This window comes from Phaenicophaeus curvirostris, chromosome 26 (assembly GCF_032191515.1).
Source record: "Phaenicophaeus curvirostris isolate KB17595 chromosome 26, BPBGC_Pcur_1.0, whole genome shotgun sequence".
Classification (NCBI taxonomy): Eukaryota; Metazoa; Chordata; class Aves; order Cuculiformes; family Cuculidae; genus Phaenicophaeus; species Phaenicophaeus curvirostris.
In genome coordinates, this window is record NC_091417.1 from 2,992,998 (window position 1) to 3,018,302 (window position 25,305).

General features: G+C 56.0%; 1 protein-coding gene across 2 annotated transcripts; it reads right to left on the minus strand.

The window, feature by feature from the left end:
• Nucleotides 1-154: 154 nt before the first annotated feature.
• SOCS7 (suppressor of cytokine signaling 7) lies at nucleotides 155-24,008 on the minus strand. Of its 2 annotated transcripts, none has more exons than XM_069876763.1 (10): nucleotides 23,170-24,008; nucleotides 18,142-18,206; nucleotides 15,492-15,596; nucleotides 14,682-14,783; nucleotides 13,280-13,410; nucleotides 12,329-12,497; nucleotides 8,893-9,021; nucleotides 6,114-6,249; nucleotides 5,502-5,659; nucleotides 155-4,740 (listed from the first exon to the last, which is right to left on the minus strand). In XM_069876763.1, the coding sequence occupies exons 1-9, from the start codon at nucleotides 23,964-23,966 to the stop codon at nucleotides 5,539-5,541; spliced, it is 1,755 nt and encodes a 584-aa protein (XP_069732864.1). In that variant the 5' UTR covers nucleotides 23,967-24,008; the 3' UTR covers nucleotides 155-4,740; nucleotides 5,502-5,538. The 2 variants fall into 2 exon arrangements, with proteins under 2 accessions (XP_069732864.1, XP_069732863.1); XM_069876762.1 differs by having other exon boundaries at nucleotides 155-5,046; nucleotides 23,170-24,006.
• Between the last annotated feature and the right edge of the window lie 1,297 nt (nucleotides 24,009-25,305).

Sequence of the window (25,305 nt, forward strand, 5' to 3'; positions counted from 1 at the left end):
CCCCAAAAATAACCAAACACACCCAAAAGTGCATTTGTCATGTTTATATCAAAAACATTTTCTTCTTTCTTCTGAAAGATTGGCCTGCAAGCCTGTTTTGCTTTTCTTTTTTTTTTTTTACCATTTAGTAACTTTTTAATATAGTTTATGAAAATAAATTATACAGCAACTATTTTAATAAATTAAGCACACACCAAAAAAAAAAAATTAAAATAAAATTAAGCAAAGCTGCATTTCTGCCAAAGGGCAACGACGGTACAAGGTCCTGCACTGGGAGCTGCCGGTATCCGCTCCTTCCTTCCCTAACAACAAATCCAGATCCCGTGTCACTCACTGATTTTTAGAATAAAGCCCTGCTGGGGTGGGGGCACCGGTTGTGCTTTTGCAGCTGGAGGCACAGGGGGAGGCAGAGAAGCTGGGATCCCCTTCATCCCAGGGGATGTTCGCGATGGGGGGGGTCCCAGCAGCCCTGTCTCACCTGGAAGACTCTGGACGAGGAGCAAGAGGCGAAGGAGGGGGGTGATGATAAATCCCTGCATCCCAGAAAGGTGGATTGGGGTCCCCATGGATCCTTGGGGCTACTGATAAATCCCTGGAAAGCTGAGGGGACTCGAGGTCCCTGTGAAGCCCTTGGGGGATGCTGATAAATCCCTGCATCCCAAAAAGCAGAGAGGGCTTGGGTGGGTGCTGAGGTCTCCATGAAGCCCTTGTGGGCTGCTGATAAATCCCTGCATCCCTAGAAACTGAGGAGGCTCAGGGGGGTGCCCCGAAGCTCTCCAAGGGTAGGCTCAGACCTGATGTTAAGGGTAAAATCATCCCAAAGGCAGATCTTAACTGCTAAGAGAAAAACACAACAGCCAGTTCCCTTCCTCCTGGAACATCCTTTCTTTTACAAAACCTGCTTTCCAGTTGTTTCTACCCCAAAATGTCCCAGGAGAGACTCCAGCCCAGGCCACCATCCACAGGCTCCTTCAGGCATATGCACAATAACACGGGTCCCTCCTAAAAACCACCTAAGGGTTTAAAACCTGGCCAGATCCATCAGCATCGCATGCCCAGTGTCTTCAAACCCATGGATTCCCTCTTGCTCAGGTGGTTCCCACCCTGCCTGCAGCAGCTACCACCCAAACCAAGCTAAGGATGAATCTTTTCCCCTTCTTCTGGCCCCCAAAGCTGGTTCATCCTGAGCTGAGAACTTCTGAACTTCACCTGCAGGAGCGAGCCAGGTCGCTCCCTGCCTTGAAAGGGGCTGCAGGGAGAGGAGCTGATGGAGAAGCCGGCTTCAAACCCTGCCATGGGATCTTGCCAGTCCACAAGTCCTCCCCACAGCTGAAGGATGCACCCACCCAGCTGGAAACAGAGTTTTCCATGGGTGCTTTCTGCGCTTTGGTGGTTTTTATGCTCCGTTTCATTGCTCATCCGCCTCCAGTTGCTGACAGAGGGAGGAAAACGGCAACAGTCCCTGCAGAATTCAAGGTTGGACAAAGGAGGCTATAAAAAAGTTCTTCCAAATCAGCAGGATGAGATCAGCCTCCAGAACCAACCTACAGAACCATTCCCAGCAGGATGCAAATAGGTGTTCCCCCCCAAACAGGGATGGGGAGTCACTGGTGGGATGCAACTGAACCACCTCCAGGGCCTCAAACGTGTCCACAAAGACCAGCACCCCCTCAGCAGTGACCACCCTGCTCGCTCCACTCACATCCAGGCTGGAAACCCAAGCTCCAAACCCTTTCCATGCCCAAACAGCAGATCTAGTCCCTCTTTCCCCTTACACCTAGATTAGAAGGAACTCTAGGAACAGCTTTAAATGGATTTCCAGAGAAGGCTGTTAACTACAGTTGACCTTGGGATCTTATCCAGCACTATTAGCCACAGGCAGCCGGCTGGCACTGACCACGCTCCAGCTCCCCTGCTGCTCCTGGAGCACGGAGAGGTGGAGCAGGGCCCCGAGAAGGCTGAGGAGCATCTGCTGCCTTCACAGCAGAGCTGATCTCACTGCTTCACCCAGATCCGCAGAGGGGTCTGGTGCTGCTACAGCCAACACCAAGCACATCAGCACTGGAGTCCCACCATTCCCTGTCCGAAAGAGGGGAGATTGAGATGAGATTTTAGGGAGAAATGTTTTGCTGTGAGGGTGAGGAGGTCCTGGAACACGTTGCCTAGAGCAGTGGTGGCTGCCCCATCCCTGGAGGGGTTCAAGGCCAGGTTGGATGGGGCTTGGAGCCCCTGATCCAGTGGGAGGTGTCCCTGCCCATGGCAGGGGTGGAACTGGATGGGCTTTGAGGTCCCTTCCAACTCAAACCATTCCATGACTGAATGATTTCAGACAGATTCCAAGCCCGGCTGGTGGCCCCAGCCTGGGGAGGGCTGTCCCCACTGCGCACAGGTCTCCAGTGACCACAGGAGCACTGGCAAGCTGCTGGGAGAAGTCCTCCAAGGACAGTGGCACACAATTCAAGTATTACCCCTAAAGCCTGGCTGCTCCAAAGGCTCCGAAAGCCACCATGCCACACCATCCACCCTCACGTGGAGCTCCAGGGACACAGGGAGCTCCCTGGATGGAGGACCCACCACCAAGCACGGTTGTTTCCACCCCAGGCACACCCAGCATCGGCAGGACAGGCTCTGCGCCGATTCCCAGTGCTCAGGTTTCCCGATCTGCTCTCAAAGCTGGCTGCTTTCCCTTCCCAAGCCCAGCCTGTGCCCCTCCATCCCAGAACAGGGAAGGAAGGAGGGAGGATGCTGCCACACCATCACACCAGGGAGAGGACCGGCTTCTCCCTGGCTTCAGCAAAGGGAGATTCACAGTTTCTCCATCTCACATATCCCACACCCCATCCCAAGCCATCATACCCTTGCCTCCAGGGTCTCTTTTTGGAGAGCAGCCTGACAGGAGACACATTTACCAGGCACATCGCTCTTCGCTGGCACGGAGCGGGACACCGGGCTTGGTTCTCGGGAAGGTTTTCCTTTCCAGCATACGGATAAGGTGGAAGATTCAAATCTTCAGCACATGGAGAGCCGAGATGCAGCAGGGATGTGGATATTTGAGTTTCACCCACACAAGTCCAGGTGCTTTTCCCCCTAGACTGTGCGTTTCCCCCATGCTGTGTGTTTGAGTCAGACTTATTCGCGGGCTCCACGGATAAATCGGTACGAGCTGGAGGTCCACAGCCCAGGGGAGGGGACGTAGTGGCACTGGAGGGATGAAAGCCGCTCCCCACGCGCAGGGGACACAGTCGCTACAGCCTGAATTAGCTCCAATTCCGCTGAGGGTCAGGATATGCTGCTCAGCACATCGCGGAGCAGCTCCCCTTCCCGCTATCCACTGCCCCGATGACACAAAGTCAGTAGCACGTAGTGTCCGATGAGGTATTTCTACAGATCGTGAAGCTTTGATATCGGTTTCACCTGGAAGCCAGATCTGTTTTAAAACACACTTTTCTTCCAAGACCAAAACAGAGGCCAGAGGCGAGGGTAAAGACAGGGACGGGAGGATTTGTTTAGCACCCTTCGTAGCAATGCTCAGCACAAGCAGATAATAGGAATTTGCATTTAATTCAAGGACATGGATCATTCCGCAGGGCAAGGACCAAAGTCCCAAGCAGCTCCTAAGCACTCACAGGGCACTGAGCTTTGACCCAGGGATCCAGGCCACAAGCAGCATCGCAACTTCAGACCACACTGGTGCAGGATGGACCCTCCCCTCGTTCAGGCCGAGCGCACAGAACACTTGCTTGGATACAGAAGGAAAGATGCTTCTCCAAGACTTCTCAGCATCGCTTTGGGCAAAGTTGAAGTTTCACGAAACGAAAACTCTTTGCAGTTGTTGCAATGCATAAAACAGCAGACTGGGGTTGGAAGGAGTGGGGGTACTTCAGCTCAGAGCCACAGCAAGAGCTGCCACCTCTCGTGGCTTTGCTGTTCCTGAACTGCTGTGGTTCCACGGACATGTCAGGGAGAGGAGGAAGCAGCAAGCAAGCTCACAGAGACCAGGTGCCATCCCAAAAGAACCTTCAGGTGTCTGTTTCCTGCCCTAAATCGCTCAAAAATGCCTTTTAATGCCCCAGTGTAGGATCCTTCACAGCTCTACAGAAAGCCACTTCACAGCTTCTGGATGCAGCCAGAGAAAGGCTCAAAGTGCACGTCCCATGGCTCCAAAAGACCAAGATCACCACAGCCAGTGCCTTTGGTCCCTGAGCTGCTGCAACAGGTACAGCAGCGGCTTTGCCACCTTCTACCCACTCAGAGGGGTTCAGCAACATCTTCCAGTGTTTGCTACGTGAACGACGCCTCCTCAGAGGAGCAGCCCTTGCTCCTCGGGCAGCAGCAGCCATTCCCTTTGGCAGAAGGCTCCAGGACATCCCAACAACTCACATGCTCTTCCTCCCTTGGGCAAAACTTAAAAGCATAGAGGATCCCCCTGAAAATCCAGCTGCAAAGCTCAGCTGCCCAGGATGAGGTTTGGTCCTCTTCTCCCAAATCCTAGAGAGCAGGGAAGCTGTGCAACCATCCGCTCTTCAGAGCTTCACGCTACCCCAAAGTTATTCCACGTAGCTGCATGTGACCCCAGCTCATTCTGCTCCAAGTAGGTCCTCTTGGCGAGGACCAAAGTACAGTCTTGCCATAATGCCCGGAGCAGATCTTCCTTGAGAGTCCCCTTCTCTCTCTCCCCACCTTGAAGTTTCCAAGAGAGGACAATAAAATTCAGCTGATCATAAGACAGTATTTCTCATGCTGAAAACAAACAAACGGGAAAAAGAAGACATCAAAAATAAAACTTTCAAAACATTGGAAATAGTGCCATGACATTCTTTGTTCCGCAAGGAGTCCGTGAGCTGGGCTCAGCTGTCTCCGAGTCCCCTCGCCCTCAGCCAGGAGCTCTTGTTCCCATTCTGCTGTGCTTCTTAGGAGTCTGGAACCCTCTTCTCTGTACAAAAGAGCTTGAGAGCAGAAGCGGCACGGCAGAAGCAGGCTGCACTGTCATGTGCCTCCTTCCCACCACCGCCCCACGTGGGCTACAGGATGGCAACAGTCAAATTCCTAGTGGAGAAGACAGAGGGAAGAGAGCTGAAAGAGGGAAGATTGGGATAAGATCTTAAGGAGAAATGTTTCCCTGGGAGGGTGGGGAGGCCCAGGTTGCCCAGAGCAGTGGTGGCTGCCCCATCCCTGGAGGGGTTCAAGGCCAGGTTGGATGGGGCTTGGAGTCCCTGATCCCGTGGGAGGTGTCCCTGCCCATGGCAGGGGTGGAACTGGATGGGCTTTGAGATCCCTTTCAGCCCTAACAATTCTATAATACACATGGCTCGGCATGAGAGTGAGCACAGGCTTGTGGGGGCACAAACATGCACAAGAAGGCAGCAGAAGCCTTGTTCCACTCTCCAAGCAAAGCTGGGCAATGGTAGAAGACCACAGAGTGAAGAGCCACAACTTCTTCTGGAGGATTTTGTGTTTTCTTTGCTATCAGAGGGATTCACGGACCAGCAGCACACACGTACCATCAGTGGCAGCAACAAGACGGGCGAGGCAGCCTCGCTACGTGGAGGATTCAGTCTCCTGCTTCTGTTTGGAGATAAGCTGAGCTTCCTTCAGCGACAGATACACCTCCTCCTGCGGGTCATAGTAGTAGAACTTGCGGATGTAGGAGATCAGGGGCCTGGGAAAGGAACAGACAGAAGCTTTAACCCCGTGCCACAATCACACCAACCTCTGCAAAGGGTAACCAGAACACCTCTCAGCCCACCCAGCACAGCCACCTCCAGCAGGAACGGGAGCCTGTGCCCCAAGGCTGTGGCACTGGCAGATAACTTTGCTCCTGAGCTGATCCCCACTTCTGTTCTGAGGCTGAAGAAGTCAACTACACCCATCCCAGAGCCCCTGCTGCAGAAACAGATGCCTTCTCAGTGCCTGTGAAGGTCAAGGAGGAGTTCAAGGTGTTCAAGGCCAGGATGGATGGGGCTTTGAGCAACTGGATCCACTGGGAAGCGTCCCTGTCTACAGCACAGGGGGTGGAACTGGATGGGCTTTGAGGCCCCTTCCAACCCAAACCATTCCATGACTCTATGAGGAAACCAAAGAGACTCATCCCCAGCCCAGCTCTCGAGACTTACTTGGGCAGAGGGAGCTCGGGAATGTGGTCTATTCGGACCAGCTGCCGGATCCGAAAGCGGCAAAGGTGCTGAAGGGATTTGACGTTGCTGAACCTGGAGACTGGGTACAGGAGCTGCACAGGCGTCGGAGGGAGACCTTTGGAAAAAAGCAATAGTGGACATGAGCTTTACGTTAGAAAGGAACAGCTATCAATTCAGAAAGGAAAAGCTGGCTCTTGGGAATCAGAGCTCTCTGCAAGGCTGTGTCCAACAGCAGAATTCCCCAGGAGCCCACAGCTTCGGAGTCGCTCGGGATTGGGGTGAAATCCTTTGGCTGCCAAGTATCTCCAGCCTTCCTAACAAGACAACATCGCTCTGATGCGATGAGGCGGCTATGGAAAAGCAGATCCCAGGACATTGCAAGCTCCCAACCATCCCTCTCTCTCTCAAGGCTGGCAGACGAAGCATCACTTGACACTGAGAAGGTTTTGAAAGGATGCAGAAGAATAGCCAAAGCAGAAGGCAGGCAGCATGACCAGCACGTAGGCTTTGCTCTGCATAACCCTTTGGGTAGTTCAAGCGAGGCATTAAAAAGCTGGGGGATTCGGTCAGCTCAAGCTGTGCCAGAGCTGCTCATTCTTGGGGTCACGAGGCTGGGCACAAAGGCAGAGGAGGTGGCAGCTCCGCTCCAGCCAGCTCCCCACGCAGGGCTGAGCTGCATCCAGCCAGCAGAACGTCCTCCTCCACCCAGAGTCAAGAGCAACAATCGAGCCCACAGCACCCAGAGGTCGGCAGGAGCACCAGGAAGGATCTTTGGGAGCTGGGTTCACTCACAGCACAAGGTTTTATCTGTCTTTACAGCAGGATTCAAGGGTAGTTACACTCTAACCCCCTCCCGCTGGCTTGTCTCCGTGGGCAACGGAGTGAAAGGAGAAAAGGGAAGGCTCTTCACACTAAGATGGGCTCAAAACTGCTCCAGGCAGCTCAGGAAGCTGCGAGCCAGCTTTTGAGAAAGCAAAGAACAGCAATCAATTGAAGGCTGGATTCTCACCCCGCCACCCTGCCCCTGCTCCTTATTCTCCTACCAAAAAGGAATTGGCCTCTGGGAGCGCAGCCAGCGACTGCGGGGACGCAGCACAAGCTCCGTGTGCTGCCAGGAGCCAGATGCAAGCTGGAAAGAGCCCCCTCCTCCGAGCAGCGGTTACCACTCGAGCAGGAGAACAGCACTAACGAGCACGCTGGGGAGATGCAGCTCCTAAATACCCTCCCATTAAACATCGGGCATCCACGCGATGTGGCTTTGTTTTTCAAGGATCAAGAAGCGCCCAGGTCCAAGGCTGCACCCAGATGGAGGGGCAGGACCCGGAGCCAGCTGGCAGCTCAGAGGGGACCAGGCAGCAAGGGACTCAATGCTCTTTGAGGGGGTGTTTTCCCTTTCAATGATGTTTTTCTAGAGCAAATCCTGTCTTAAGATATTTGCCTGGAGTTTTAAGCCCTCACAGCCCTAATCCCAAGGGGAAGAGATCTCAGCATCAGGAAAGTCAAGGATTTTTAAGTTGAAAGGATTTTTTTGAAGGTAGGGCACAGCGCAAAGCCAGCTTGACATCCCTCTCCTCCCCAAAGCATGGCCAAGTTATAAATCAGTCTTCCAGCTCTTGGCGGTGCCTGCAGCAGAGGGCAACACTGAATGGATTTGACTGTGACTCTGGGCTGCTGGGAATCCCATCCCTCCTCCTCTCCTGTCTCTTCAGACCAGGAACTCTCTGGGAAGAATCCACGCTGCAGGGCCACAGGGAGGCTGCTGAAACCATCAGGGCCTGCAGGCACGATGGTAACAGGATAGGGAGCAAATATAGGACAATTGCACTTGCGGATTGACCACAGCAATCCTCCTGCCACTCTCTGCCTCACTGCTCCATCCATCTCTGCACTCCCATTTCTGTTCTGCTGTTCCATTCAAAGCATCGCTGCTCACCTGCTCTCCAAATTCAGTGCCCTACTGCTGCTCACTCGCAAGGCAGGGGCACATTTACCCATCTGGCAGAGTCCTCCACACCTTTCCCATTGGACTTTGGGGCTGGCTTTGCGATACACCGAGCCAGATGAGCGAGAACCACAAAAAAATGAGATACAGAAGATACAGGTCCCGTGTTGCCTGCCTGGATTTAGCAGGAGGAAGCCGTGAGGCCATTTAAGGAACAGGAGTTTGATGAACGGGGAAACAAGCAATCAAACCTGCTTCAAATCCACACTAACTCTCCCTCCTTGCTCACAATCTCCTGCCTGGTGATGGGCTCTGGCATCGCAGTCCCCCCAGGGACTCTGAACCTACAGCATCTGTTGCTCGAGGCTCGCTTTGAGCTCACACTTGGAAGCATTCCCACACATTCAGCTTAACGTCTCACCTCTTGACAGCCCCAGGTGGGTCTCAGCTAAGGGAGAACTGGGAAAAGCAAAGCATGGAACGGTTCAGAAGAACAGCAGGAGCAAGACTTGGGGAGGGAAGAAAGTTTTAGTAGCCAAATAATTGCTCCTTGAAGGAGCAGCTTTCCAGTCTCCATTTGTTAGTGTGAGATGGTATCATGTTTCCACACTCCTGGAAAGAAACGTTTGGGAAGTTTCCTCATACAAGTGCTCCAGCTGCTGAGTGAGAGCTCCTCAAAACCCTCCTGAGAAATTATTGAGCAAGGATGCAGACCAGGGCACTGAGTGCAGCACCAACACCGTGTTACCTGACTCTGAGGACACGTCCACAGCCAATCACAGAGCAAACAGCCCTGGCTTGGAGCAGGAGACTCACCTGGAACCCTGGATCGGAGGAAGTACAGGAACTTCCCATTTTTGGAGTGCATGATCGCCCTCTTGATGAACTCCACCACAGACTGGCAGCGGTCTTCAAACTTGGGATGGCACCACAGGCTGAAGGTCCCTTCCAAGAGAACAGAAAAGGCTTCATGTTACAGGAGCACTGGTGGCAGGAGGAGACATTTAGCCAAGAGTCTGGTGCTCTCAAAGACCAGAACTGACTGCTTCTTGGAGCTGGGATGAGGCAGGGCACCAAGAGAAAACCCCAGTGGCACCAGCTTGCAAGGATGCTGCTGCCCTGCAACCAGCGCTCTCCAAGAACTGAGGAGATGCAGAAAGACATGACAACATGACCACTTTAGCCTGAGCACGGCCATAAGTCGGTTTTTAGGAAAAAATTTTTCGGAGAAAGGGTCATTGGGCACTGGAACAGGCTGCCCAGGGAGGGGGTTGAGTCACCTTCCCTGGAGGGATTTAAGGGACAGGTGGACGAGGTGCTGAGGAACATGGTTTAGTGTTTGATAGGAATGATTGGACTGGATGATCCGGTGGGTCTCTTCCAACCTGGTGGTTCTATGATTCTATGATTCTAAGCCTTGCTTGCCTGAAGTTGGAAACAAACTTCAACTATCAAAGCATACTTGAGCTTGGTAGATCCTTGCTCTTCCGCAGCATCCCATCTACAGCACCTCAAATACAGCTGGCTCATCAGAGTGGTTAAACCCACATAGAGGTACATAAACACAGCGCTACGGGTGCTGAAGTCCTCAGCTGCCAGCCCACAGCTGTCCAGGATCACTCGTTTCAAAGCAAGATGGAAGCTGCTCTCATGCCTATGTTCACCTCCAGGAAAGCTGGGAAGGAGCTCTTGATCAGGGAGGGCAGGGAGAGGATGAGGGGAATGGTTTTGAGGTGAAAGAGAGGAGATTGAGATGAGATCTTAGGAAAAAAAATGTTTTGCTGTGAGGGTGGGGAGGTCCTGGCCCAGGTTGCCCAGAGCAGGGGTGGCTGCCCCATCCCTGGAGGGGTTCAAGGCCAGGTTGGATGGGGCTGGGAGCCCCTGATCCAGTGGGAGGTGTCCCTGCCCATGGCAGGGGTGGAACTGGATGATCTTTGAGGTCCCTTCCAAGCCAAACCATTCTGTGATTCTATTCCATGATTCTGTTTTCTCACCAGCTGTTTCAAACACCTTTATTCCAATAAGTGCCAAGCCAGAAGGAGGATCAAGGTACCCGGACAGGGTCCTCCCTGCCACCAGACACAAGGAATGCACCGAGCTCAAGTGGCAAACAATGAAACCGGAGACGGGCGACACAGGGAAAGGCGGCCTCTAACCTGTTTACAGCTCTCTAAATAGGTTAAGTTTAAGCCTCAAGTCAGACCAGTCTCACAATCGCTTTGTGCTGCAACCAGACACCCCCTCCTGGCACCAAAATGCAGCCATTTATCCTCCCTTCTGCTGCCTGCGTCCCCGCCATCTCCCTGTTTATCTGCAGATTTGTCAGCGCTCCAGCAAGAGCTGAGCTTCACCAGGAAGAGGAAAATGGGAAAACAAGGGTTGTGGTTAGGACAGAGCCAGAGCCAGGCTCAGGGATGCTGGGGAGGGGGGATTCCAGCAGGAGGTGTGTGACACCTGGTTGGACTCGATGATCCGGTGGGTCTCTTCCAACCTGGTTATTCTGTGATTCTATGACACCACCACCCTCCGCTCAAGTGCTGTTACCAGAGACTCCAAAAACACCCTGCACTCACGTAAAGAAGAGGGAGCCAAACCGCAGGTACCTGGTGCAGATTTCAGGGCAGGGATTTCTTTGAGGACCATCTCCCCCAGCGGCACCAACCAGTTCCAGAAAATCAGAGGTGGCAGAAATGCAGGATAGTCAGGGTCACAGGAGAAGCAACACAGGGGCTACAGAGCCCACAGCTTAACGCCTGGGAGGCTTTTGTGGGACCAGACACCCCTCATCGCTGCTACAGAGCAGGCTGGGAGCAATTATCCAGGTTAGCACCCGCTAGATATCCAGAATAAGTGCTTGGGATCTGAAGCAGCTCAGTAGATGCAAAGGACAAAGCACAAACACCAACCTAAAAAAAGATGAAGAATTTCTGTTCTTTCCTCTCATGTACCTGAGAGCTGAAGGTCAAGCGTTTCTGTCTTTACCATTCCTCCAGCCTCCGCATTTGTCACCTTCCTGGGTTTATCAGAGTGCTCGGGTCGGCAGTTTTCCACGCTGCCGCAGCACATTCAGCACAGGGCTGGGGGGAGCACGGGGCTGCCGACGTGGAGCCAAGTGCTGCACCCAAAAATGCAATCCCTGATGCGGTGTCGCAGCTCAGAGCGCTGCTCCAGGGAAAACAGCAGCACCAAGCTTGATCCATGCAGCAAGAAGGAAGCTTGAGGAACAGGAAGGGACACCAGGCTAAGGAAGCTCCGAGAATGGATGCAGCCCAGCCCTGAAATAAGGAACTGGCCCAGCAGCTAAAAGAACTTTGCTCTAAAACTCAATTGTCAGAAAGAATCCACTGCACAGGCAGCCTCACATCTCCAGCTGAGAGAGCTTCTTGTCATTTCTGTAAGCACAGGGTGAGGAATATCCTTATCATAGAATAACAGAAGCGTTTGGGTTGGAAGGGACCTCAAGACCCATCCAGTTCCACCCCGCTATGGGCAGGGACACCTCCCACTGGATCTGGTTGCTCCAAGCCCCATCCAAGCTGGCCTTGAACCCCTCCAGGGATGGGGCAACCACAACCTCCCTGGGCAACCTGAGCCAGGGCCTCCCCACTATCACAGGAAAAGATTTCATCCCAAGATCTCATCTCAATCTCTTCTCTTTCAGCTCAAAACCATTCCCCTCATCCCATCCCTGCCCTCCCTGACCAAGAGCCCCTCCCCAGCGTCCCTGGAGGATTCCTCCTTCCACAATAGACAGGGGTGCTGGCTCTGGACGGGTCAGAATTAACACTGGGGCACCTTTCTATCAGAGGGTCTCAAGACCAGAAGCGCTGCTGGGTTTCTCTTCCAGAGGTGGACGGTGACAGCAGCCCCAGGGCAAGGGGAAAAAAGAAAAAAAAAAAGAGGAGCTTTGCTCAGAAAGGTTGCAAACCCCTGTCTCCTGCAGCAAGTTGGCTGAGAAGCCTCCGACCCCATCATTTGGAGGCACATTTAATGACAAGGCTCTACAGGAACTGTTATTAATGCTTGCCCACTGGTTTCAGGGCAGCTTCTCTCTGGGCCAGAGGACAGCTCTCTGTGCAAGAGTTTGACACTGAAAACCACGTGTGAAGATGAGCAGGCAAAGCGTGTGGACCAGGTGAGAAGCTGCCCACACAGGAGGGTGAGCTCAGCAGGTAGGAAGGGCGAAAACAGCGTGCCGAGAGTTCTCAGAATAAAAATCCAACCACAGCAGCATCCCCAGCACCGCTCTCACCTCTGTAGTGCTCCATCCTGGTGTGATGGGTGATGCCCTGCGATCGAAAGCTGAGGCTCAGGATGTAGCGGGGGTCAGAACTGTCTCGGACCAAAAAGGATCCATCCGGTTTCCCCTTCAGCTTCATCTCTGCATCCTCCCAGTTCATCGGTCCCCAGTACCACCCGCACTGGGAAAAGAGAGAGCCAGAACATCAGCAGATGTTAACAAAGACTTTATCAGCTACCAAACACAATACGATTTGATTGTTAATTCCCTTTAAATGCCAAAATGGAAGTGTAAGGTTGTTTCCACCCAGGAGTTTGGGATTATTGCTCTGGGACGAGAGCACATCATCACATCCTCACATATGAGGGCAGGCTGAGAGAGTTGGGGTTGTTCAGCCTGGAGAAAAGAAGGTTCCAGGGAGGCCTTAGAACAGCTCCCAGGACTGAAAGGGGCTCCAGGAAAGCTGGGAAGGGGCTCTTGATCAGGGAGGGCAGGGACAAGATGAGGGGGAATGGTTTTGAGCTGAAAGAGGGGAGATTGAGATAAGATCTTGGGAAGAAATGATCTCCTGTGACAGTGGGGAGACCCTGGCCCAGGTTGCCCAGAGCAGGGGTGGCTGCCCCATCCCTAGAGGGGTTCAAGGCCAGGTTGGATGGGGCTTGGAGCCCCTGATCCAGTGGGAGGTGTCCCTGCCCATGGCAGGGGTAGAACTGGATGGGCTTTGAGGTCCCTTCCAACACAACCCATTCCACGATTCTCCAATCCCTTACCACCCAGAAGAGACTGACATCCTTTCCACGCACAACAAAACACTTTTCTAGCCTCGAAGAGCTCACTAGGAGAAAGGCAGGAGGGATTTCCCAGTCTTACCCTAATCTTATGCTCCCAGCTCAGGCCCCAAAACCACACGCTAGATCCACAGGCTTTCAACCCTGGCCGCTCCCACCCCCGTGTCACCGTTACCTTCTCCAGCTCTCGCAAGCTGGCCGCGAAGCTGCTGGAGTCCGGGCGGTAGAGTGGACACTGCAGGTGTGGCGTGGGCTGGCCGGGCATCGCCTCTGCTGGCCTCAGCGGGACAATCCGGGGGAAGGCGTCTGCAGAGGGAGAGACAGCTCAGGTCACATTCATCTGCGGGGAGCTCACCCCAAGGATGAGCTGCCCCACACAGCTCCAGAGCGCGGGACAGCAGGAGCGGAGCTGCAGCAGGGACAAGAAAGCTGGGCTGACCAGCACAAGGACTGGAGAGAGTCCAGAGAAGAGCAACGAAGCTGGTGAGGGGGCTGGAGAACAAGAGGAGCGTCTGAGAGAGCTGGGGGTGTTTAGCCTGGAGAAGAGGAGGCTGAGGGGAGACCTCATTGCTCTCTCCAACTCCCCTTTGAAAGGAGGTTGTGGAGAGGAAGGAGCTGGGCTCTTCTCCCAAGGGACAGGGGACAGGACGAGAGGGAATGGCCTCAAGCTCCACCAGGGGAGGTTCAGGCTGCACATCAGGAAAAAATTCTTCACATAGAGGGTGATTGGGCACTGGCAGAGGCTGCCCAGGGAGGGGGTTGATTCACCTTCCCTGGAGGGGTTTAAGGGACGGGTGGACGAGGTGCTGAGGGACATGGGTTAGTGATTGATGGGAATGGTTGGACTCGGTGATCCAGTGGGTCTTTTCCAACCTTGTGATTCTATGATTCTAAGGAGAACATCCATGGGAAGGACACAGTGGGAATCACTACAGGATCTTCCAAGGTGACTAACTTGCTGGTTGATAGGGGCTGAACGTGAGCCAGCAGGGGCCCAGGTGGCCAAGAAGGCCAACAGCATCCTAGCTTGGATCAGCCGTGGCGTGGCCAGCAGGAGCAGCACTGGTGAGGAGGCCACATCTCAAATCCTGGCCCCTCACTCCAAGAAAGATATCGAGGGGCTGGAACACATCCGGAGAAGGGAACGGAGCTGGGGAAGGGGCTGGAGAACAGGGAGCGGCTGAGGACTCTGAGGCTATTTGGTGTGGGGAAGAGGAGGCTGAGGGGTGACCTCATCGGTCTCTGCAGCTCCTGGAAAGGAGTTTGTGGTGGGGAGGTTCAGATTAGATATTGGGAAAAACTTCCCCTGGCACGACTTGAGGCTGTTTCCTCTCATCCTACTGCTTGTTACTTGGGAGAAGAGACCAGCAGACACTTTGCCAGCACAACCACTGTGAACAAGAGCCACAGCACATGGAAACCAGAGCCCTGACACTGGCACCCACGTCCCTGAGCAGGCAAAGCCAAGACCAGCCCTGTTAAAGCCCAAAATGCAGCCTTAAAGTTAACCCAGAAAGCCACCAAAGCCCAGATCCATGAAGGAAAAGCCACTACTTTGCTGCTAAAGCTCAGCTGACCTGGGGCATGGGGCGGAGGAGGCGGAGGCAGAGGGAAAGACTGCAGGGAGGAACCCATCGGACCCACTAGGACAGATGTAGGCAGCGTCCCACTGATATCATCTAGGAGAGAACAGAGGCAAGAGATTCAGGAAACAGGAAAGCAAGCGAGCTCTGCGCCAGCGAGCGCCTAACAACGCAGCCCGAGCAAAGCAGCACTCGGTGACACCCAGAGCTTCCCACCACAGCTCATCATCCTCCTCTCGCTCCCGAGCAGCCCCTCAGAGCCTCGCACACACACGCTGACACGCTCTCCCAGGGTGAAGGAGTTCACTTTCCAGCCCAACCAGCACCTCATTTCCAGGCATTTCCAGGTTTCAGAGCACTGGAAGTTTAAGGTGCTGCTCGCTACGGCTAACTTTCCCCATCCTCAGCTGCTCCTGCTCGGAGGAACCTCCACCAGAGGAGGATGTGGAGCAGCTAAGCCAAGCTCCAGGTACAGAAGCCTCCCAGGGAACCTCCTCTTCCACCAACCAGGGAGCACAGAGGGGAAGCAGCCTCACCCAAAAAAAAAAAAGCTTCCAGAAGCAGGAGAAATACTGCGAAACCAGCACGTTACCCCCAACTGCTCCACCACCACTCGCCCCTCCGGGCTGATCCAAGAGAAACCCAGGGAAGGGTAAGCAGGCACGTTAGGGGGTCGGGGGAGCAGGCAGCAAGCGCGCTGCCAAAGACCCTCAAGACACTCCTGTGCCATCGCTGCAGGGGCAGAGAGGCAGTTCTCACGCTCCCGCGGGGATGCACGACAAGGGATGCTCCCTGGGATGGTACCTAGCAGGCTGAGGCTTCTTCGCGGTGGAGGCGGCGGAGTCGGAGGGTGAGGGGAGGTCAGTCCTCGCTGGGAGATGTCCACGTCCACCAGTGACACCGTTTCACCTGCGGGGTGGCGGAGCAAAACCGTTAGCCAAGCACCTTTGCCAGAGAGCGGGGAGGCACGGGAGGAGGAGAAGGGGCAGAAACCTCTGCAGGGTTCAGAGGAAAATCATCTTAGCTGTTTCCAAATTGAGTTTCCCTGCCACGTGGCTTTTGAGACATGGATCAGCTCTGCTACAGCAGCCCAGAGGTCAGAAGGAAGGGAATGATGGATGCTGGTACACGTGCCCAAACCCCAAGTCCAGCACCAGGAGGATGCGATGAGGAAAGCACCGTGAGACCTTCACATATGGAGCAGAGTCCAAAGATGCTGGGCAGCACTGGTGCTTTGTATAACACCTGGGAAATAGTTTCACAGGTCCAGGGAGCACCCAGTGGCCCAGAAATACAAGAGAACATTCCTACAGCGATGGTCTGAGTCTGCCTACAAACACCTTAGGTGATCAAACAGAAACAGCTCCTACCCCAAAGGCCAGGAGGGCACCAGCTCTGAAAGGAGCTGGACAGGCTTTTACGTTAAGTAACTAGAATTCCCTGAAGACTAAAGGCTCCAGATCCAGAATAAAGCTTGAGGAAAATAATGACACAAACTACGATAGCGAAATTAAACCAGAAAAGCTTAAAATTAGCCTAAAATCATGGGAGAAAAACAAATCCACCAAACCAAGACCCGAAAGGAAAACACCTGAATCCCAGCGGGAGACTTTAAGCAGTGCTGCTGCAGCCCAGGCAAGTTTTTCCCCCAAAAAAATCACTGTAACCAGGCTCTGCTGAGCCACCAACACCGAAACCAAAACATCCCAAGCACCTGAACCCAGGTCTCAAGGACAAGGCAACCTGGCTGCCTTGGATTTCAGTTCCTGTGGGCAGGGAACTCCTCTCCTGCCCCGGATGCCGCCCACAGCATCACCCACCTCTTGGAAGTCCCTAACAACATATTTCCCGTGCCTTACACGGGACAATATTGACTCAGCTTCCTCCTGCTTTTACAAGCCCTGGTTGTTAATAAGCGATGCCAAGAGGAATATTTAGGGCTGGTTATTATCCGAGGCACCTTCTCCCTGTGGGATTATGGGCGTGAGCAACGCGCACAGCAAGTCTTTCTTTGCCACATCCTAAAAATAAAGCTGCATTCATCTTATGAACCCAAAAGAAAAGCAGAGGAGTTGCAGTAACTCAGCTTTCAAAACCTTCCCAGGGAATAGCAGGGATCCCCCAGGGACAGGAGAGGTTTGGATTGGATATTAGGAAAAATTCCTTCACTGACCAAGGGGTGAAGCCCTGGCAGGGGCTGCCCAGGGCAGCAGGGGAGTCTCCATCCCTGGGGGGGTTCAAGAACCACAGGGCCACAGTGCTTAGGGACACAGTGGGGTTGGACTGAATGAGCTTAAAGGGCTTTTCCACCCTCAGTGATTCGATAGAGCAAAGAACAAGCACCGTGGCCCCACTCTGCTTCTGCAAGAGCTGAACGAGCCACGAGAAACCACAGCAGCCCATCAGAAGCTTCCAGTTACCAATTTCCAAGAAGCCAAATGAACGCTCTGCCTGGAAGAGCACTTCTCTGAAGTTCAAACCAGCTCACAGTGCATCAGAGCTGCTCTCCAAAGAGGCTTCGCGCTGTCAGGACCACAGACCACATACCAGCTCCTGCACCAAGCGCTCCAGCCACTCTCCACCACCAAATATCCACATCAACAGCAAGATGCGACTTTCGGCTCTGCCCAGCATCATCTTCTAACACAGCTATCGCTACACAACCACATTTTGATTCCTTTGCCCTACAATAAGACCCTCAACATGAATTCATTTTGAATCTGACCTTCACTCCAAGCCACGTAAACCCCCTTGCAGCTGAAAAATGCTCACTGGTGACCTTGGCTTCCTACTCACACAGATCTTGAGCCCGGATCTCCCCAAGCCCTGTGGCTAGGACTGTTTTGACTATGAGCCCACATGACCATGACAAGGAGATTTTCGGTGCGGCAGCTTCCAGCTGCCAGCAGAGCAGGACTTTCCCCTCACACCATCTGTAAAGCAGCCAACTTCCCCCTGCCCTGGCAGAAAAGGGAAGGTCAGAGGCAAGCAGGATGCACGGAGAGAGAGAGAAAACACGCAGGAGGATGAGGCAGGGCTCCACAAAAGAGGTTTCAATTCCCAGAGCCGTCACGCAGCAGGTCCAAGTGAGAAGTGAGGTTTGGTCTGAGCTCCTCCTGAACCGCAAGAGGGGAGCACGGAGCTGCACGTGCTCCAGAGGGGATTTTCCAAACCACTTGGATGCAGAGAGCCTGGTGGGGAGGATGGACCTTCCCCTCCAAGAGCGCAAACCAAACCTGTGTTTCAACAAGAGGAATTGCAAAACGCGGATGTGCAACAGCCGTGTTCTTTTACAGCTCCTCTTGTTGGAGGTTTGAGGACAAGCAAGGACAGAAGGACCCCTCCGGAGATCCCAGTTTGCACTCAGAGGGAGCATCCAGCGCGAATCGTTATGCACACGCTGCTCTTGCATAGCAAAATGAAACACCACGCTGTAAATCCTTCCAATCCTTACCTGTGAAGAGGGGGCTGAACACAACCGGGGAAAAGGCACTTTGAGTTCTTGTCAGTCTGTGTTTCCTGTTGGGAATAAGAAAAACACTATTAGAGATCAGGAGACTCAGTGCATCCCACCAGAAAGCGCTGCTTGACTTCAAATCAAGAGACTCTTCCCCATTCCTCACAGATCCAGCTCAGCGCCGTGTGTTTATGCAGCTCCCTTTGGTCCAAGTAGGGCGGCCAACCAGTAGGGCTGGGTCCCCATCCTGCTCCGAAGCAAATCGCTCTAACGAGGTAATTAATAAAGTCTTTGGAACGAAAAACCCCAAGCAGGTATGGTAACCAGAGCCAAGGAGCCGTTTCACAACAGCCGTCACGCGATTCCTCCGGATCAGGCATTGCCAAACGCCTTCGACAAACAGGTTGGGTCCCTGCGCGAGGAAGGGCTGAGCCCACAGCAAGCATCCTCATGCTGGGTTTGGAGGATGCCAGCCCCTAAAGGGATTCAAAACCCACGTGGAAGGCAGGCGAGCAAAACCTGGAGTTGTTGAGATGGATGGAAACAGCTAAAACTGATGAGGACCCAAGGATAGCAGCAATTCCCATGGTGTTCGCTTCCCAAACCAGCAGTTTTATAACAATGTTGCGGGCAGTGCTCTCCCAATTCAAAACCTTCCCGCAATGCCGAAGGGCTTTATCCAGAGAAAATGCTGGTAAACTGAGGCACAGAGTATGGCACCCCCAGGACTTGAATCTGGGGATGATACGAGTAGAGGAACGTATCCCTGCTGCCAAAAACTTACTTGGATTCAAGAGAGGAGAACAAGAAAAAGCTGAGCATCAGCGCAGCTCTCACGTGCCATACTTCGACCTCTCCCAAGAACCTTCTCTCCTCCAAGCTCAACAACCCCAACTTTCTCAGCCTGGCCTCCTACAGGAGGTTCTCCAGCCCTCACATTGTCTCTGTGGCCTCCTCTGGACTCACTCCAACACCTCCACATCCTTCCTGCACTGAGAACTCCAGAGCTGGACTCTCATCAGAGGGGCAGAATCCCCTCCCTGCTGGTCCCACGGCTGTGGATGCAGCCAGGACACGGGTGGCTTCTGGGCTGCGAGCGCACGTTGCCAGCTCAGGTTGAGCTTCTCATCCACCAGCAGCCCAAGTCCTCCTCCTCGGGGCTGCTCCCAATCCACTCGCCAACCAGCCCGTGTTTGTGCTTGCAATTGCCCCAACACACGTGTAGGATCTCACATTTGACCTTGTTGAACTTCACGAGGTTCGCACAGGCCACCTGCCCGGGTCCCTCTGGATGCCACCTCCTCCTTCCGCCTCTTGACCGCATCACACAGCCCAGCATCATCCACAAACTGGCTGAGGATGCGCTCCCACAGCTCAGCAGAGCCCAACTATTGATTTTAGATAATCATAGAATCACCAGGTTCCTTCCTAAGTGCAGGGAGGCAGAGCTGCCTGGTGCTGCCCCAGGACCTGCAGCACGATGGGAAGCTTGAGCAGCAACTCCAAATAGCAGGAACTCTGCTTCTCACGGATGTTTAAAAGAGCTGGATTGGATAACATCCAAGGCAGCACCCTTCACCACCAGCCTGGAGGCTTGCAAGTCAGGAACAAGAGCTCAACAGCAAATGCAAACGTTGCTTGGAGCACATCTCGCCAGCTACGAGAGACAGCAGCAGCGACTCTTCATAGAATCATAGAATAACCAGGTTGGAAGAGACCCACCGTATCATCGAGTCCAACCATTCCTATCTTGGTGAACACCAGATCCATCCTGTATCAAGAGGGATCACGCGTCGGGAGGGAACCAACTCCAGCTCTCAGTACATGCAAGGAAAGCTCAATTTTCCTCCTAGTCAACCAACAAAGATGGGCGTGAAGCAGCAGACAACATCCGTTACCCTGGCATTAAGCAGAAAATCAACTTAACTGCACTACTGACCTCAGAATTGAGAGACCAGGGCATCCAGAGAGGACAAAAAAAAAAAAGCAGCATCTGGTGAGGCCAAACGCTCACTTCTCAGCACATCCAGCTAGGGTTTAGGTTGAACATTAGGAAAAAAATTTTCATGGAAAGGGTCATTGGGCAGTGGCAGAGGCTGCCCAGGGAGGGGGTTGAGTCCCCTTCCCTGGAGGGGTTTAAGGGATGGGTGGACGAGGCGCTGAGGGACATGGGTTAGTGATTGATGGGAATGGTTGGACTCAATGATCCTGTGGGTCTCTTCCAACCTGGTGATTCTATGATTCTGTGATAATCCAGCCCTCGTCAGCAGGAGCTGGGAGCAGCAAAGTCATCCCTGAACCACAGGAGTTGCTGCATCAAGCACCTTGAAGTAACCTTTGTTAAAATATCACCTAATTAGCGCAGCAAACTTGGACAAGGCTAGAATACAGGAATGACCATTAAAATGACTGACCCGAGGGCAGATGTGGGCAGCAAGACGGTGCTTCCACGCTCAAAACCCACCAAAAGCCGACTCCCAGCTCTCCGCCATTGAATCCCAGCACTAGGAAATCCCAAGGATTCCACACTCTTGTCAAGCGCCACGACGAAACAAACCACAAGCCCATTAGCGAAACATTATGTCATTACCGGACACTCGTTACTGTTTGAGCCCATTGACTCATTTGTGGGGAACGAAGCCCTTGCAGAAAGCTCCTTCACCACCTGCAGAAGCTCCTCACAGGAGCTCAGGGGGACTCAACACCTGCCAAGGCTGGGAGCTGACATGGGAATTGAGGCTGTCCCATCTCCAAAGCCATCCTCTGCTTCCAAGGGGAGGGAATTGTGGTCTCCACTACCTCCTGGCTGCCTTTAGGGTCACCCAAGTGCCCGGCAGCCATCGCTGCGGGTCACACCTGATCCAAGGGTGGCATCCGCAGAGCCAGCCTGGGGAAAGCTCCAGGGGTGAATTAACTGCACGAGGGGCCACTGGGACACTCAAAAGGCTGTTCTGTCACCTAAAGCTGCTCCTGGGCTGGCTGCACAGACCTTGTGCCGGCTCTCCCTGCCTCCTCTATGAGGAATCTCAGCCCTGCTCCTGGGAACCCCCCCAGAAAGTGGTTTCTGGAGCAACTGGAGCTTCGGCAGCAGGTACGGAGCAGCCCTTTGCCCTCTCTGTCTGGTAGCAAGCGGCTCGTGGCTCCTGCTGGAACACAAGGAGAGCTGGAGCCAACAGAGCAGAGGGACAGGGGGGCACAGAGTCCCACACCAAGAGGTGCCAGGGTTTGTCCCTCCAGCCACATCCTGTCTCAAAGCACCCAGAGAGCACAGGGACAGCAAAGCACCCACCACCTCCAAAGCTGGAGCCCCTCTGTGACACTCCCGAGCCTCAGGAAACCATTCTAGGAGACACAGGAGGGCAAAAGGAAACCTCAAATCTCAGCTGCTCCTGGAGCACAGCACCATCTCCTCGCTCTGCACCCCAGCCGCTTCACCCATCCTGTTCCTAGACACCACGGGAACACCAACCAAGCTCTCCAGCTGCCACCAGCTGCTCCCTGTGACCTGCAGCCCAAACCCACCCACCCCCAAAGGCCAGAGACCCCCACCCCCTAAACCCCAGTACAGCTCAGACTCCCAGGGATGGAGATGAACCCCCCTATCCCTGGCCCAGCTCAGCCCTTGGAGCTGAGAATCCCCCCTCCACGCCTGGCTCAGCTCCCTTGGGGCTGGGGACCTCCCCACACCCCCTCCAACCTGAGTCCCATGGGGCTGGGACCCTCTGCACCCCCCCAGGGCAGGAGACATCCCCCCTGGCTCCAATCCAGCTCAGCTCCCCTACGCCAGGGACCCCCACACCCTGCCCAGTCCAGCTCAGCCCCTCAAAGCTGGGGACCCCAGCTGAGCCCCCACCTTTCCCACCCCAGCTCAGGCCCCCAAAGACCCCTATTCCCTCCCACCCCGCTAAGCCCCCTAGAACCCCTCCTAATCCCTTCTCATCCCACCTCAGCCCCCCAGAGCCCCCCTAATCCCTTCTCATCCCACTTCAGACCCCCAGAGCCCCCCTAATCCCTTCTCAGCCCACCTCAGCCCCCCAAAACTCCCTTAACACCTTTTCATGCCACCTAAGGTCCCCGGAGCCCCCTTAACCCCTTCTCATCCCAACGTCAGCTCCCCAGAGCCCCCCCAATCCCTTCTCATCCCACCTCAGCCCCCATGGAGTCCCCCTAATCACTTCTCATCCCACCTCAGCCCCCCAAAACCCCTTTAACCCCTTCTCATGCCACCTAAGGCCCCCGGTGCCCCCCTAATCCCTTCTCATCCCACCTCAGCCCCCCAAAACCCCCTTAACCCCTTCTCATACCACCTCAGGCCCCAGGGGCAGGGACCTCCATCTCCTCCCACCCCACCTCAGCCCCCTAGAGCCCCCTTAACTCCTTCCCAGCCTATCTCAGACCCCCAGCACCCCCCTAATCCCTTCTCATCCCACCTCAGCCCCCACGGAGCCCCCCTAATCTCTTCTAATCCCACCTCAGCCCCCCAAAACCCCCTTAACCCCTTCTCATGCCACCTCAGGCCCCAGGGGCAGGGACCTCCATCTCCTCCCACCCCACCTCAGCCCCCTAGAGCCCCCTTAACTCCTTCCCAGCCTATCTCAGACCCCCAGCACCCCCCTAATCCCACCTCAGCCCCCCAGAGCCCCCTTAACTCCTTCCCATCCCACCTCAGCCCCCCAGAGCCCCCTTAACTCCTTCCCATCCCACCTCAGCCCCCCAGAGCCCCCTTAACTCCTTCCCATCCCACCTCAGCCCCTCAGAGCCCCCTTAACTCCTTCCCATCCCACCTCAGCCCCACAGAGCCCCCTTAACTCCTTCCCATCCTATCTCAGCCCCCCAGAACCCCCCTAACCCCTTTCTCATCCCACCTCAGCCCCCCAGCACCCCCCTAACCCCTTCCCACCCCACCTCAGCCCCCCAGAACCCCCTAACTCCTTCCCACCCCACCTCATTCCCCCAGAGGCCCCCTAGGCCTTCCCCCCCCCAGTCCAGCCCCTGGGCCCAGGCCCCCCCCAGTCTCCCCCGTACCTGCCCGCCTCCTCCCGGGCGCGGCCCCCGCACACATCGAGGAGGCTCCCGGCCGACACGGGCAGGTCCCCGCCCCGCCGGGCCTCGCTCCCCGCCGCGTCCCCGCCGGCGGAGCCGCCGCTGCAGCTCTTGGTGCGGAAGAGGCGGCTGAGACGGACCCGCAGGGACCCCTTCCCGGCCCCGGGCGGCGGCGGCGGCTGCGGGAGGGCGGGGGGGGGGGCGGCTCCTCTCCCGGGGGGCCGGGAGGCCCCACGCCCGGGGGACCCCCCGGCTTCGTCCTCGGAGCAGCTCTCGTTGTCGTCGGGCTCCAGCGCTTCCAGCACCAGGAGGGCATCGCTGGTCTCCTCGGCGGCGGGGGGGCCGAGGCACGGGCACGGGCAGCCGGCGGCCCCCTTGGCTCCGAGCCCCGGCGGCCGCAGCCCCAGCGCCGCCAGCTGCAGCTCCAGCCCTCCCGGTGCCGCCTCCTTGGGCTCCGGGCCGCACCGGTGCCGCGGGCACAGCTGCTCGGGCCCCCCCGCTCCAGCCTCCTCCTCCTCCTCGCCGCGCTCCGCGTTGCGGAAAACCATCAGCTGCGGCCGCGGGGCCCGCAGCGCCGCCGCGCCCCGCCCCACCACCACCCCCGCGGCCAGCGCCGCCCCCGCCGCCGAGCGCCCGTTCACGGCCCCGAGCGGCCCCGCCAAGCCGCCCGCCACCGCGGCCTCCGGGCCGGCTCCGTAGCCCAGCAGGCGGCTGAGCACCCGGTACGAGGCGGCGGCGGCGGCGGCCGCCTCCCCTTCGCGCAGCTCGGCGCGATGCATCCTTACGGCCGCCGCATCGTGCACCGGCACCGGGACGGGGCCGACGCGACCCCCCCCCCCCCCCCAGCCCCGCCTCAACCCGCGCTCCGCGGCGGCGCCAGCCCCGCCCCCGCGCTTCCGCCCCAGGGACACGCCCCTTCCCTTAGCCACGCTCTTCCGCCTTGGCCACGCCCCTCGCCTCGCCGCGATGGCCACGCCCCCTCCTTAGCCACGCCCCTCATTAGCCACGCCCCCCTTGAGCAACCCTCGCCTTAGCCACGCCCCTTAGCTCACTCATCATGGCCACGCCCCCTCCCTTTGGCCACGCCCCCTCCCTTTGGCCACGCCCCCTCCCTTTGGCCACGCCCCCTCCCTTTGGCCACGCCCCTCCCTTTAGCAACTGTTTGCCCCATCCCTCAACCACGCCCCTCCTGTTGGCCACGCCCCTTACGCCTTGGCCACGCCCCTCGCCTCGCCGCGATAGCCACGCCCCCTCTTTAACCACGCCCCCTTTTGAGCGACCATGGTCTTGGCCACGCCCCCTCCCTTTGACCACGCCCCCTTCATTAGCAACGGCTCGCCCCTTCCTGTTGGCCACGCCCCTTCCACCTTAGCCACGCCCTTTAGGGGCATCGACTCTTTGGCCACGCCCCCTTTCATTTGGCCACGCCCCCTAGCGGTTGACATGCCTGTTCGTGGTGACCACGCCCCTCCCTTTAGCCACGCCCCTTTTGGCCACGCCCCTGCTCATTAGCCACGCCCCCATTCCATGGCCACGCCCCATTGGCTGCACTCCCCGTCTAGCCACGCCCACCCATTGCTCCCCTTTCTCATAGGCCACGCCCCTCTCCGTAGCCACGCCCCTTCTCGTTAACCCTGTCGTGCCCCTTAGCCACACCCCGCTGGTCACGCACCTTCCCTGGCCACGCCCCCTTCCCGCTGGCCACGCCCCCTCCAGGGACAGCCAGGGGGTGCTGGGGAAACTGAGGCACTGGCGGCTGTGCATGAGAGCCCTGCACGGCGCTCGCACGGCTCGTCAGTGGCTCTCGCACGGCCCTTGCACGGCTTTTGCACAGCCCGTGCTCGGCTATTGCATGGTGTTTGCACGGCTCTCGCACGGCCCTTGCACGGCCCTTGCACGGCGTTTGTATGGCTATTGCATGGTGTTTGTATGGCTCTTTCATGGCTCTCGCACAGCCCTTGCACGGCCCTTGCACGGCTCTCACACAGCCCTTGCACGGCTCTCACACAGCCCTTGCATGGCTCTTGCACAGCCCTTGCACAGCCCTTGCACGGCTCTTGCATGGCTCTCGCACAGCTCTCACATGGCCCTCATGTAGCTCTCACACAGCTCTTGCAC

Excerpts from the sequence above, each read along its gene's own strand:
- SOCS7 (XM_069876763.1), bottom strand. The coding sequence starts at position 23,966 with ATGCATCGCGCCGAGCTGCGCGAAGGGGAGGCGGCCGCCGCCGCCGCC. Across the intron at positions 14,784-15,491 it reads AAGAAGCCTCAGCCTGCTAG|ATGATATCAGTGGGACGCTG; the intron begins GTACCATCCCAG and ends GTTCTCTCCTAG. Across the intron at positions 9,022-12,328 it reads CAGGATGGAGCACTACAGAG|GGACCTTCAGCCTGTGGTGC; the intron begins GTGAGAGCGGTG and ends TTCTCTTGGAAG.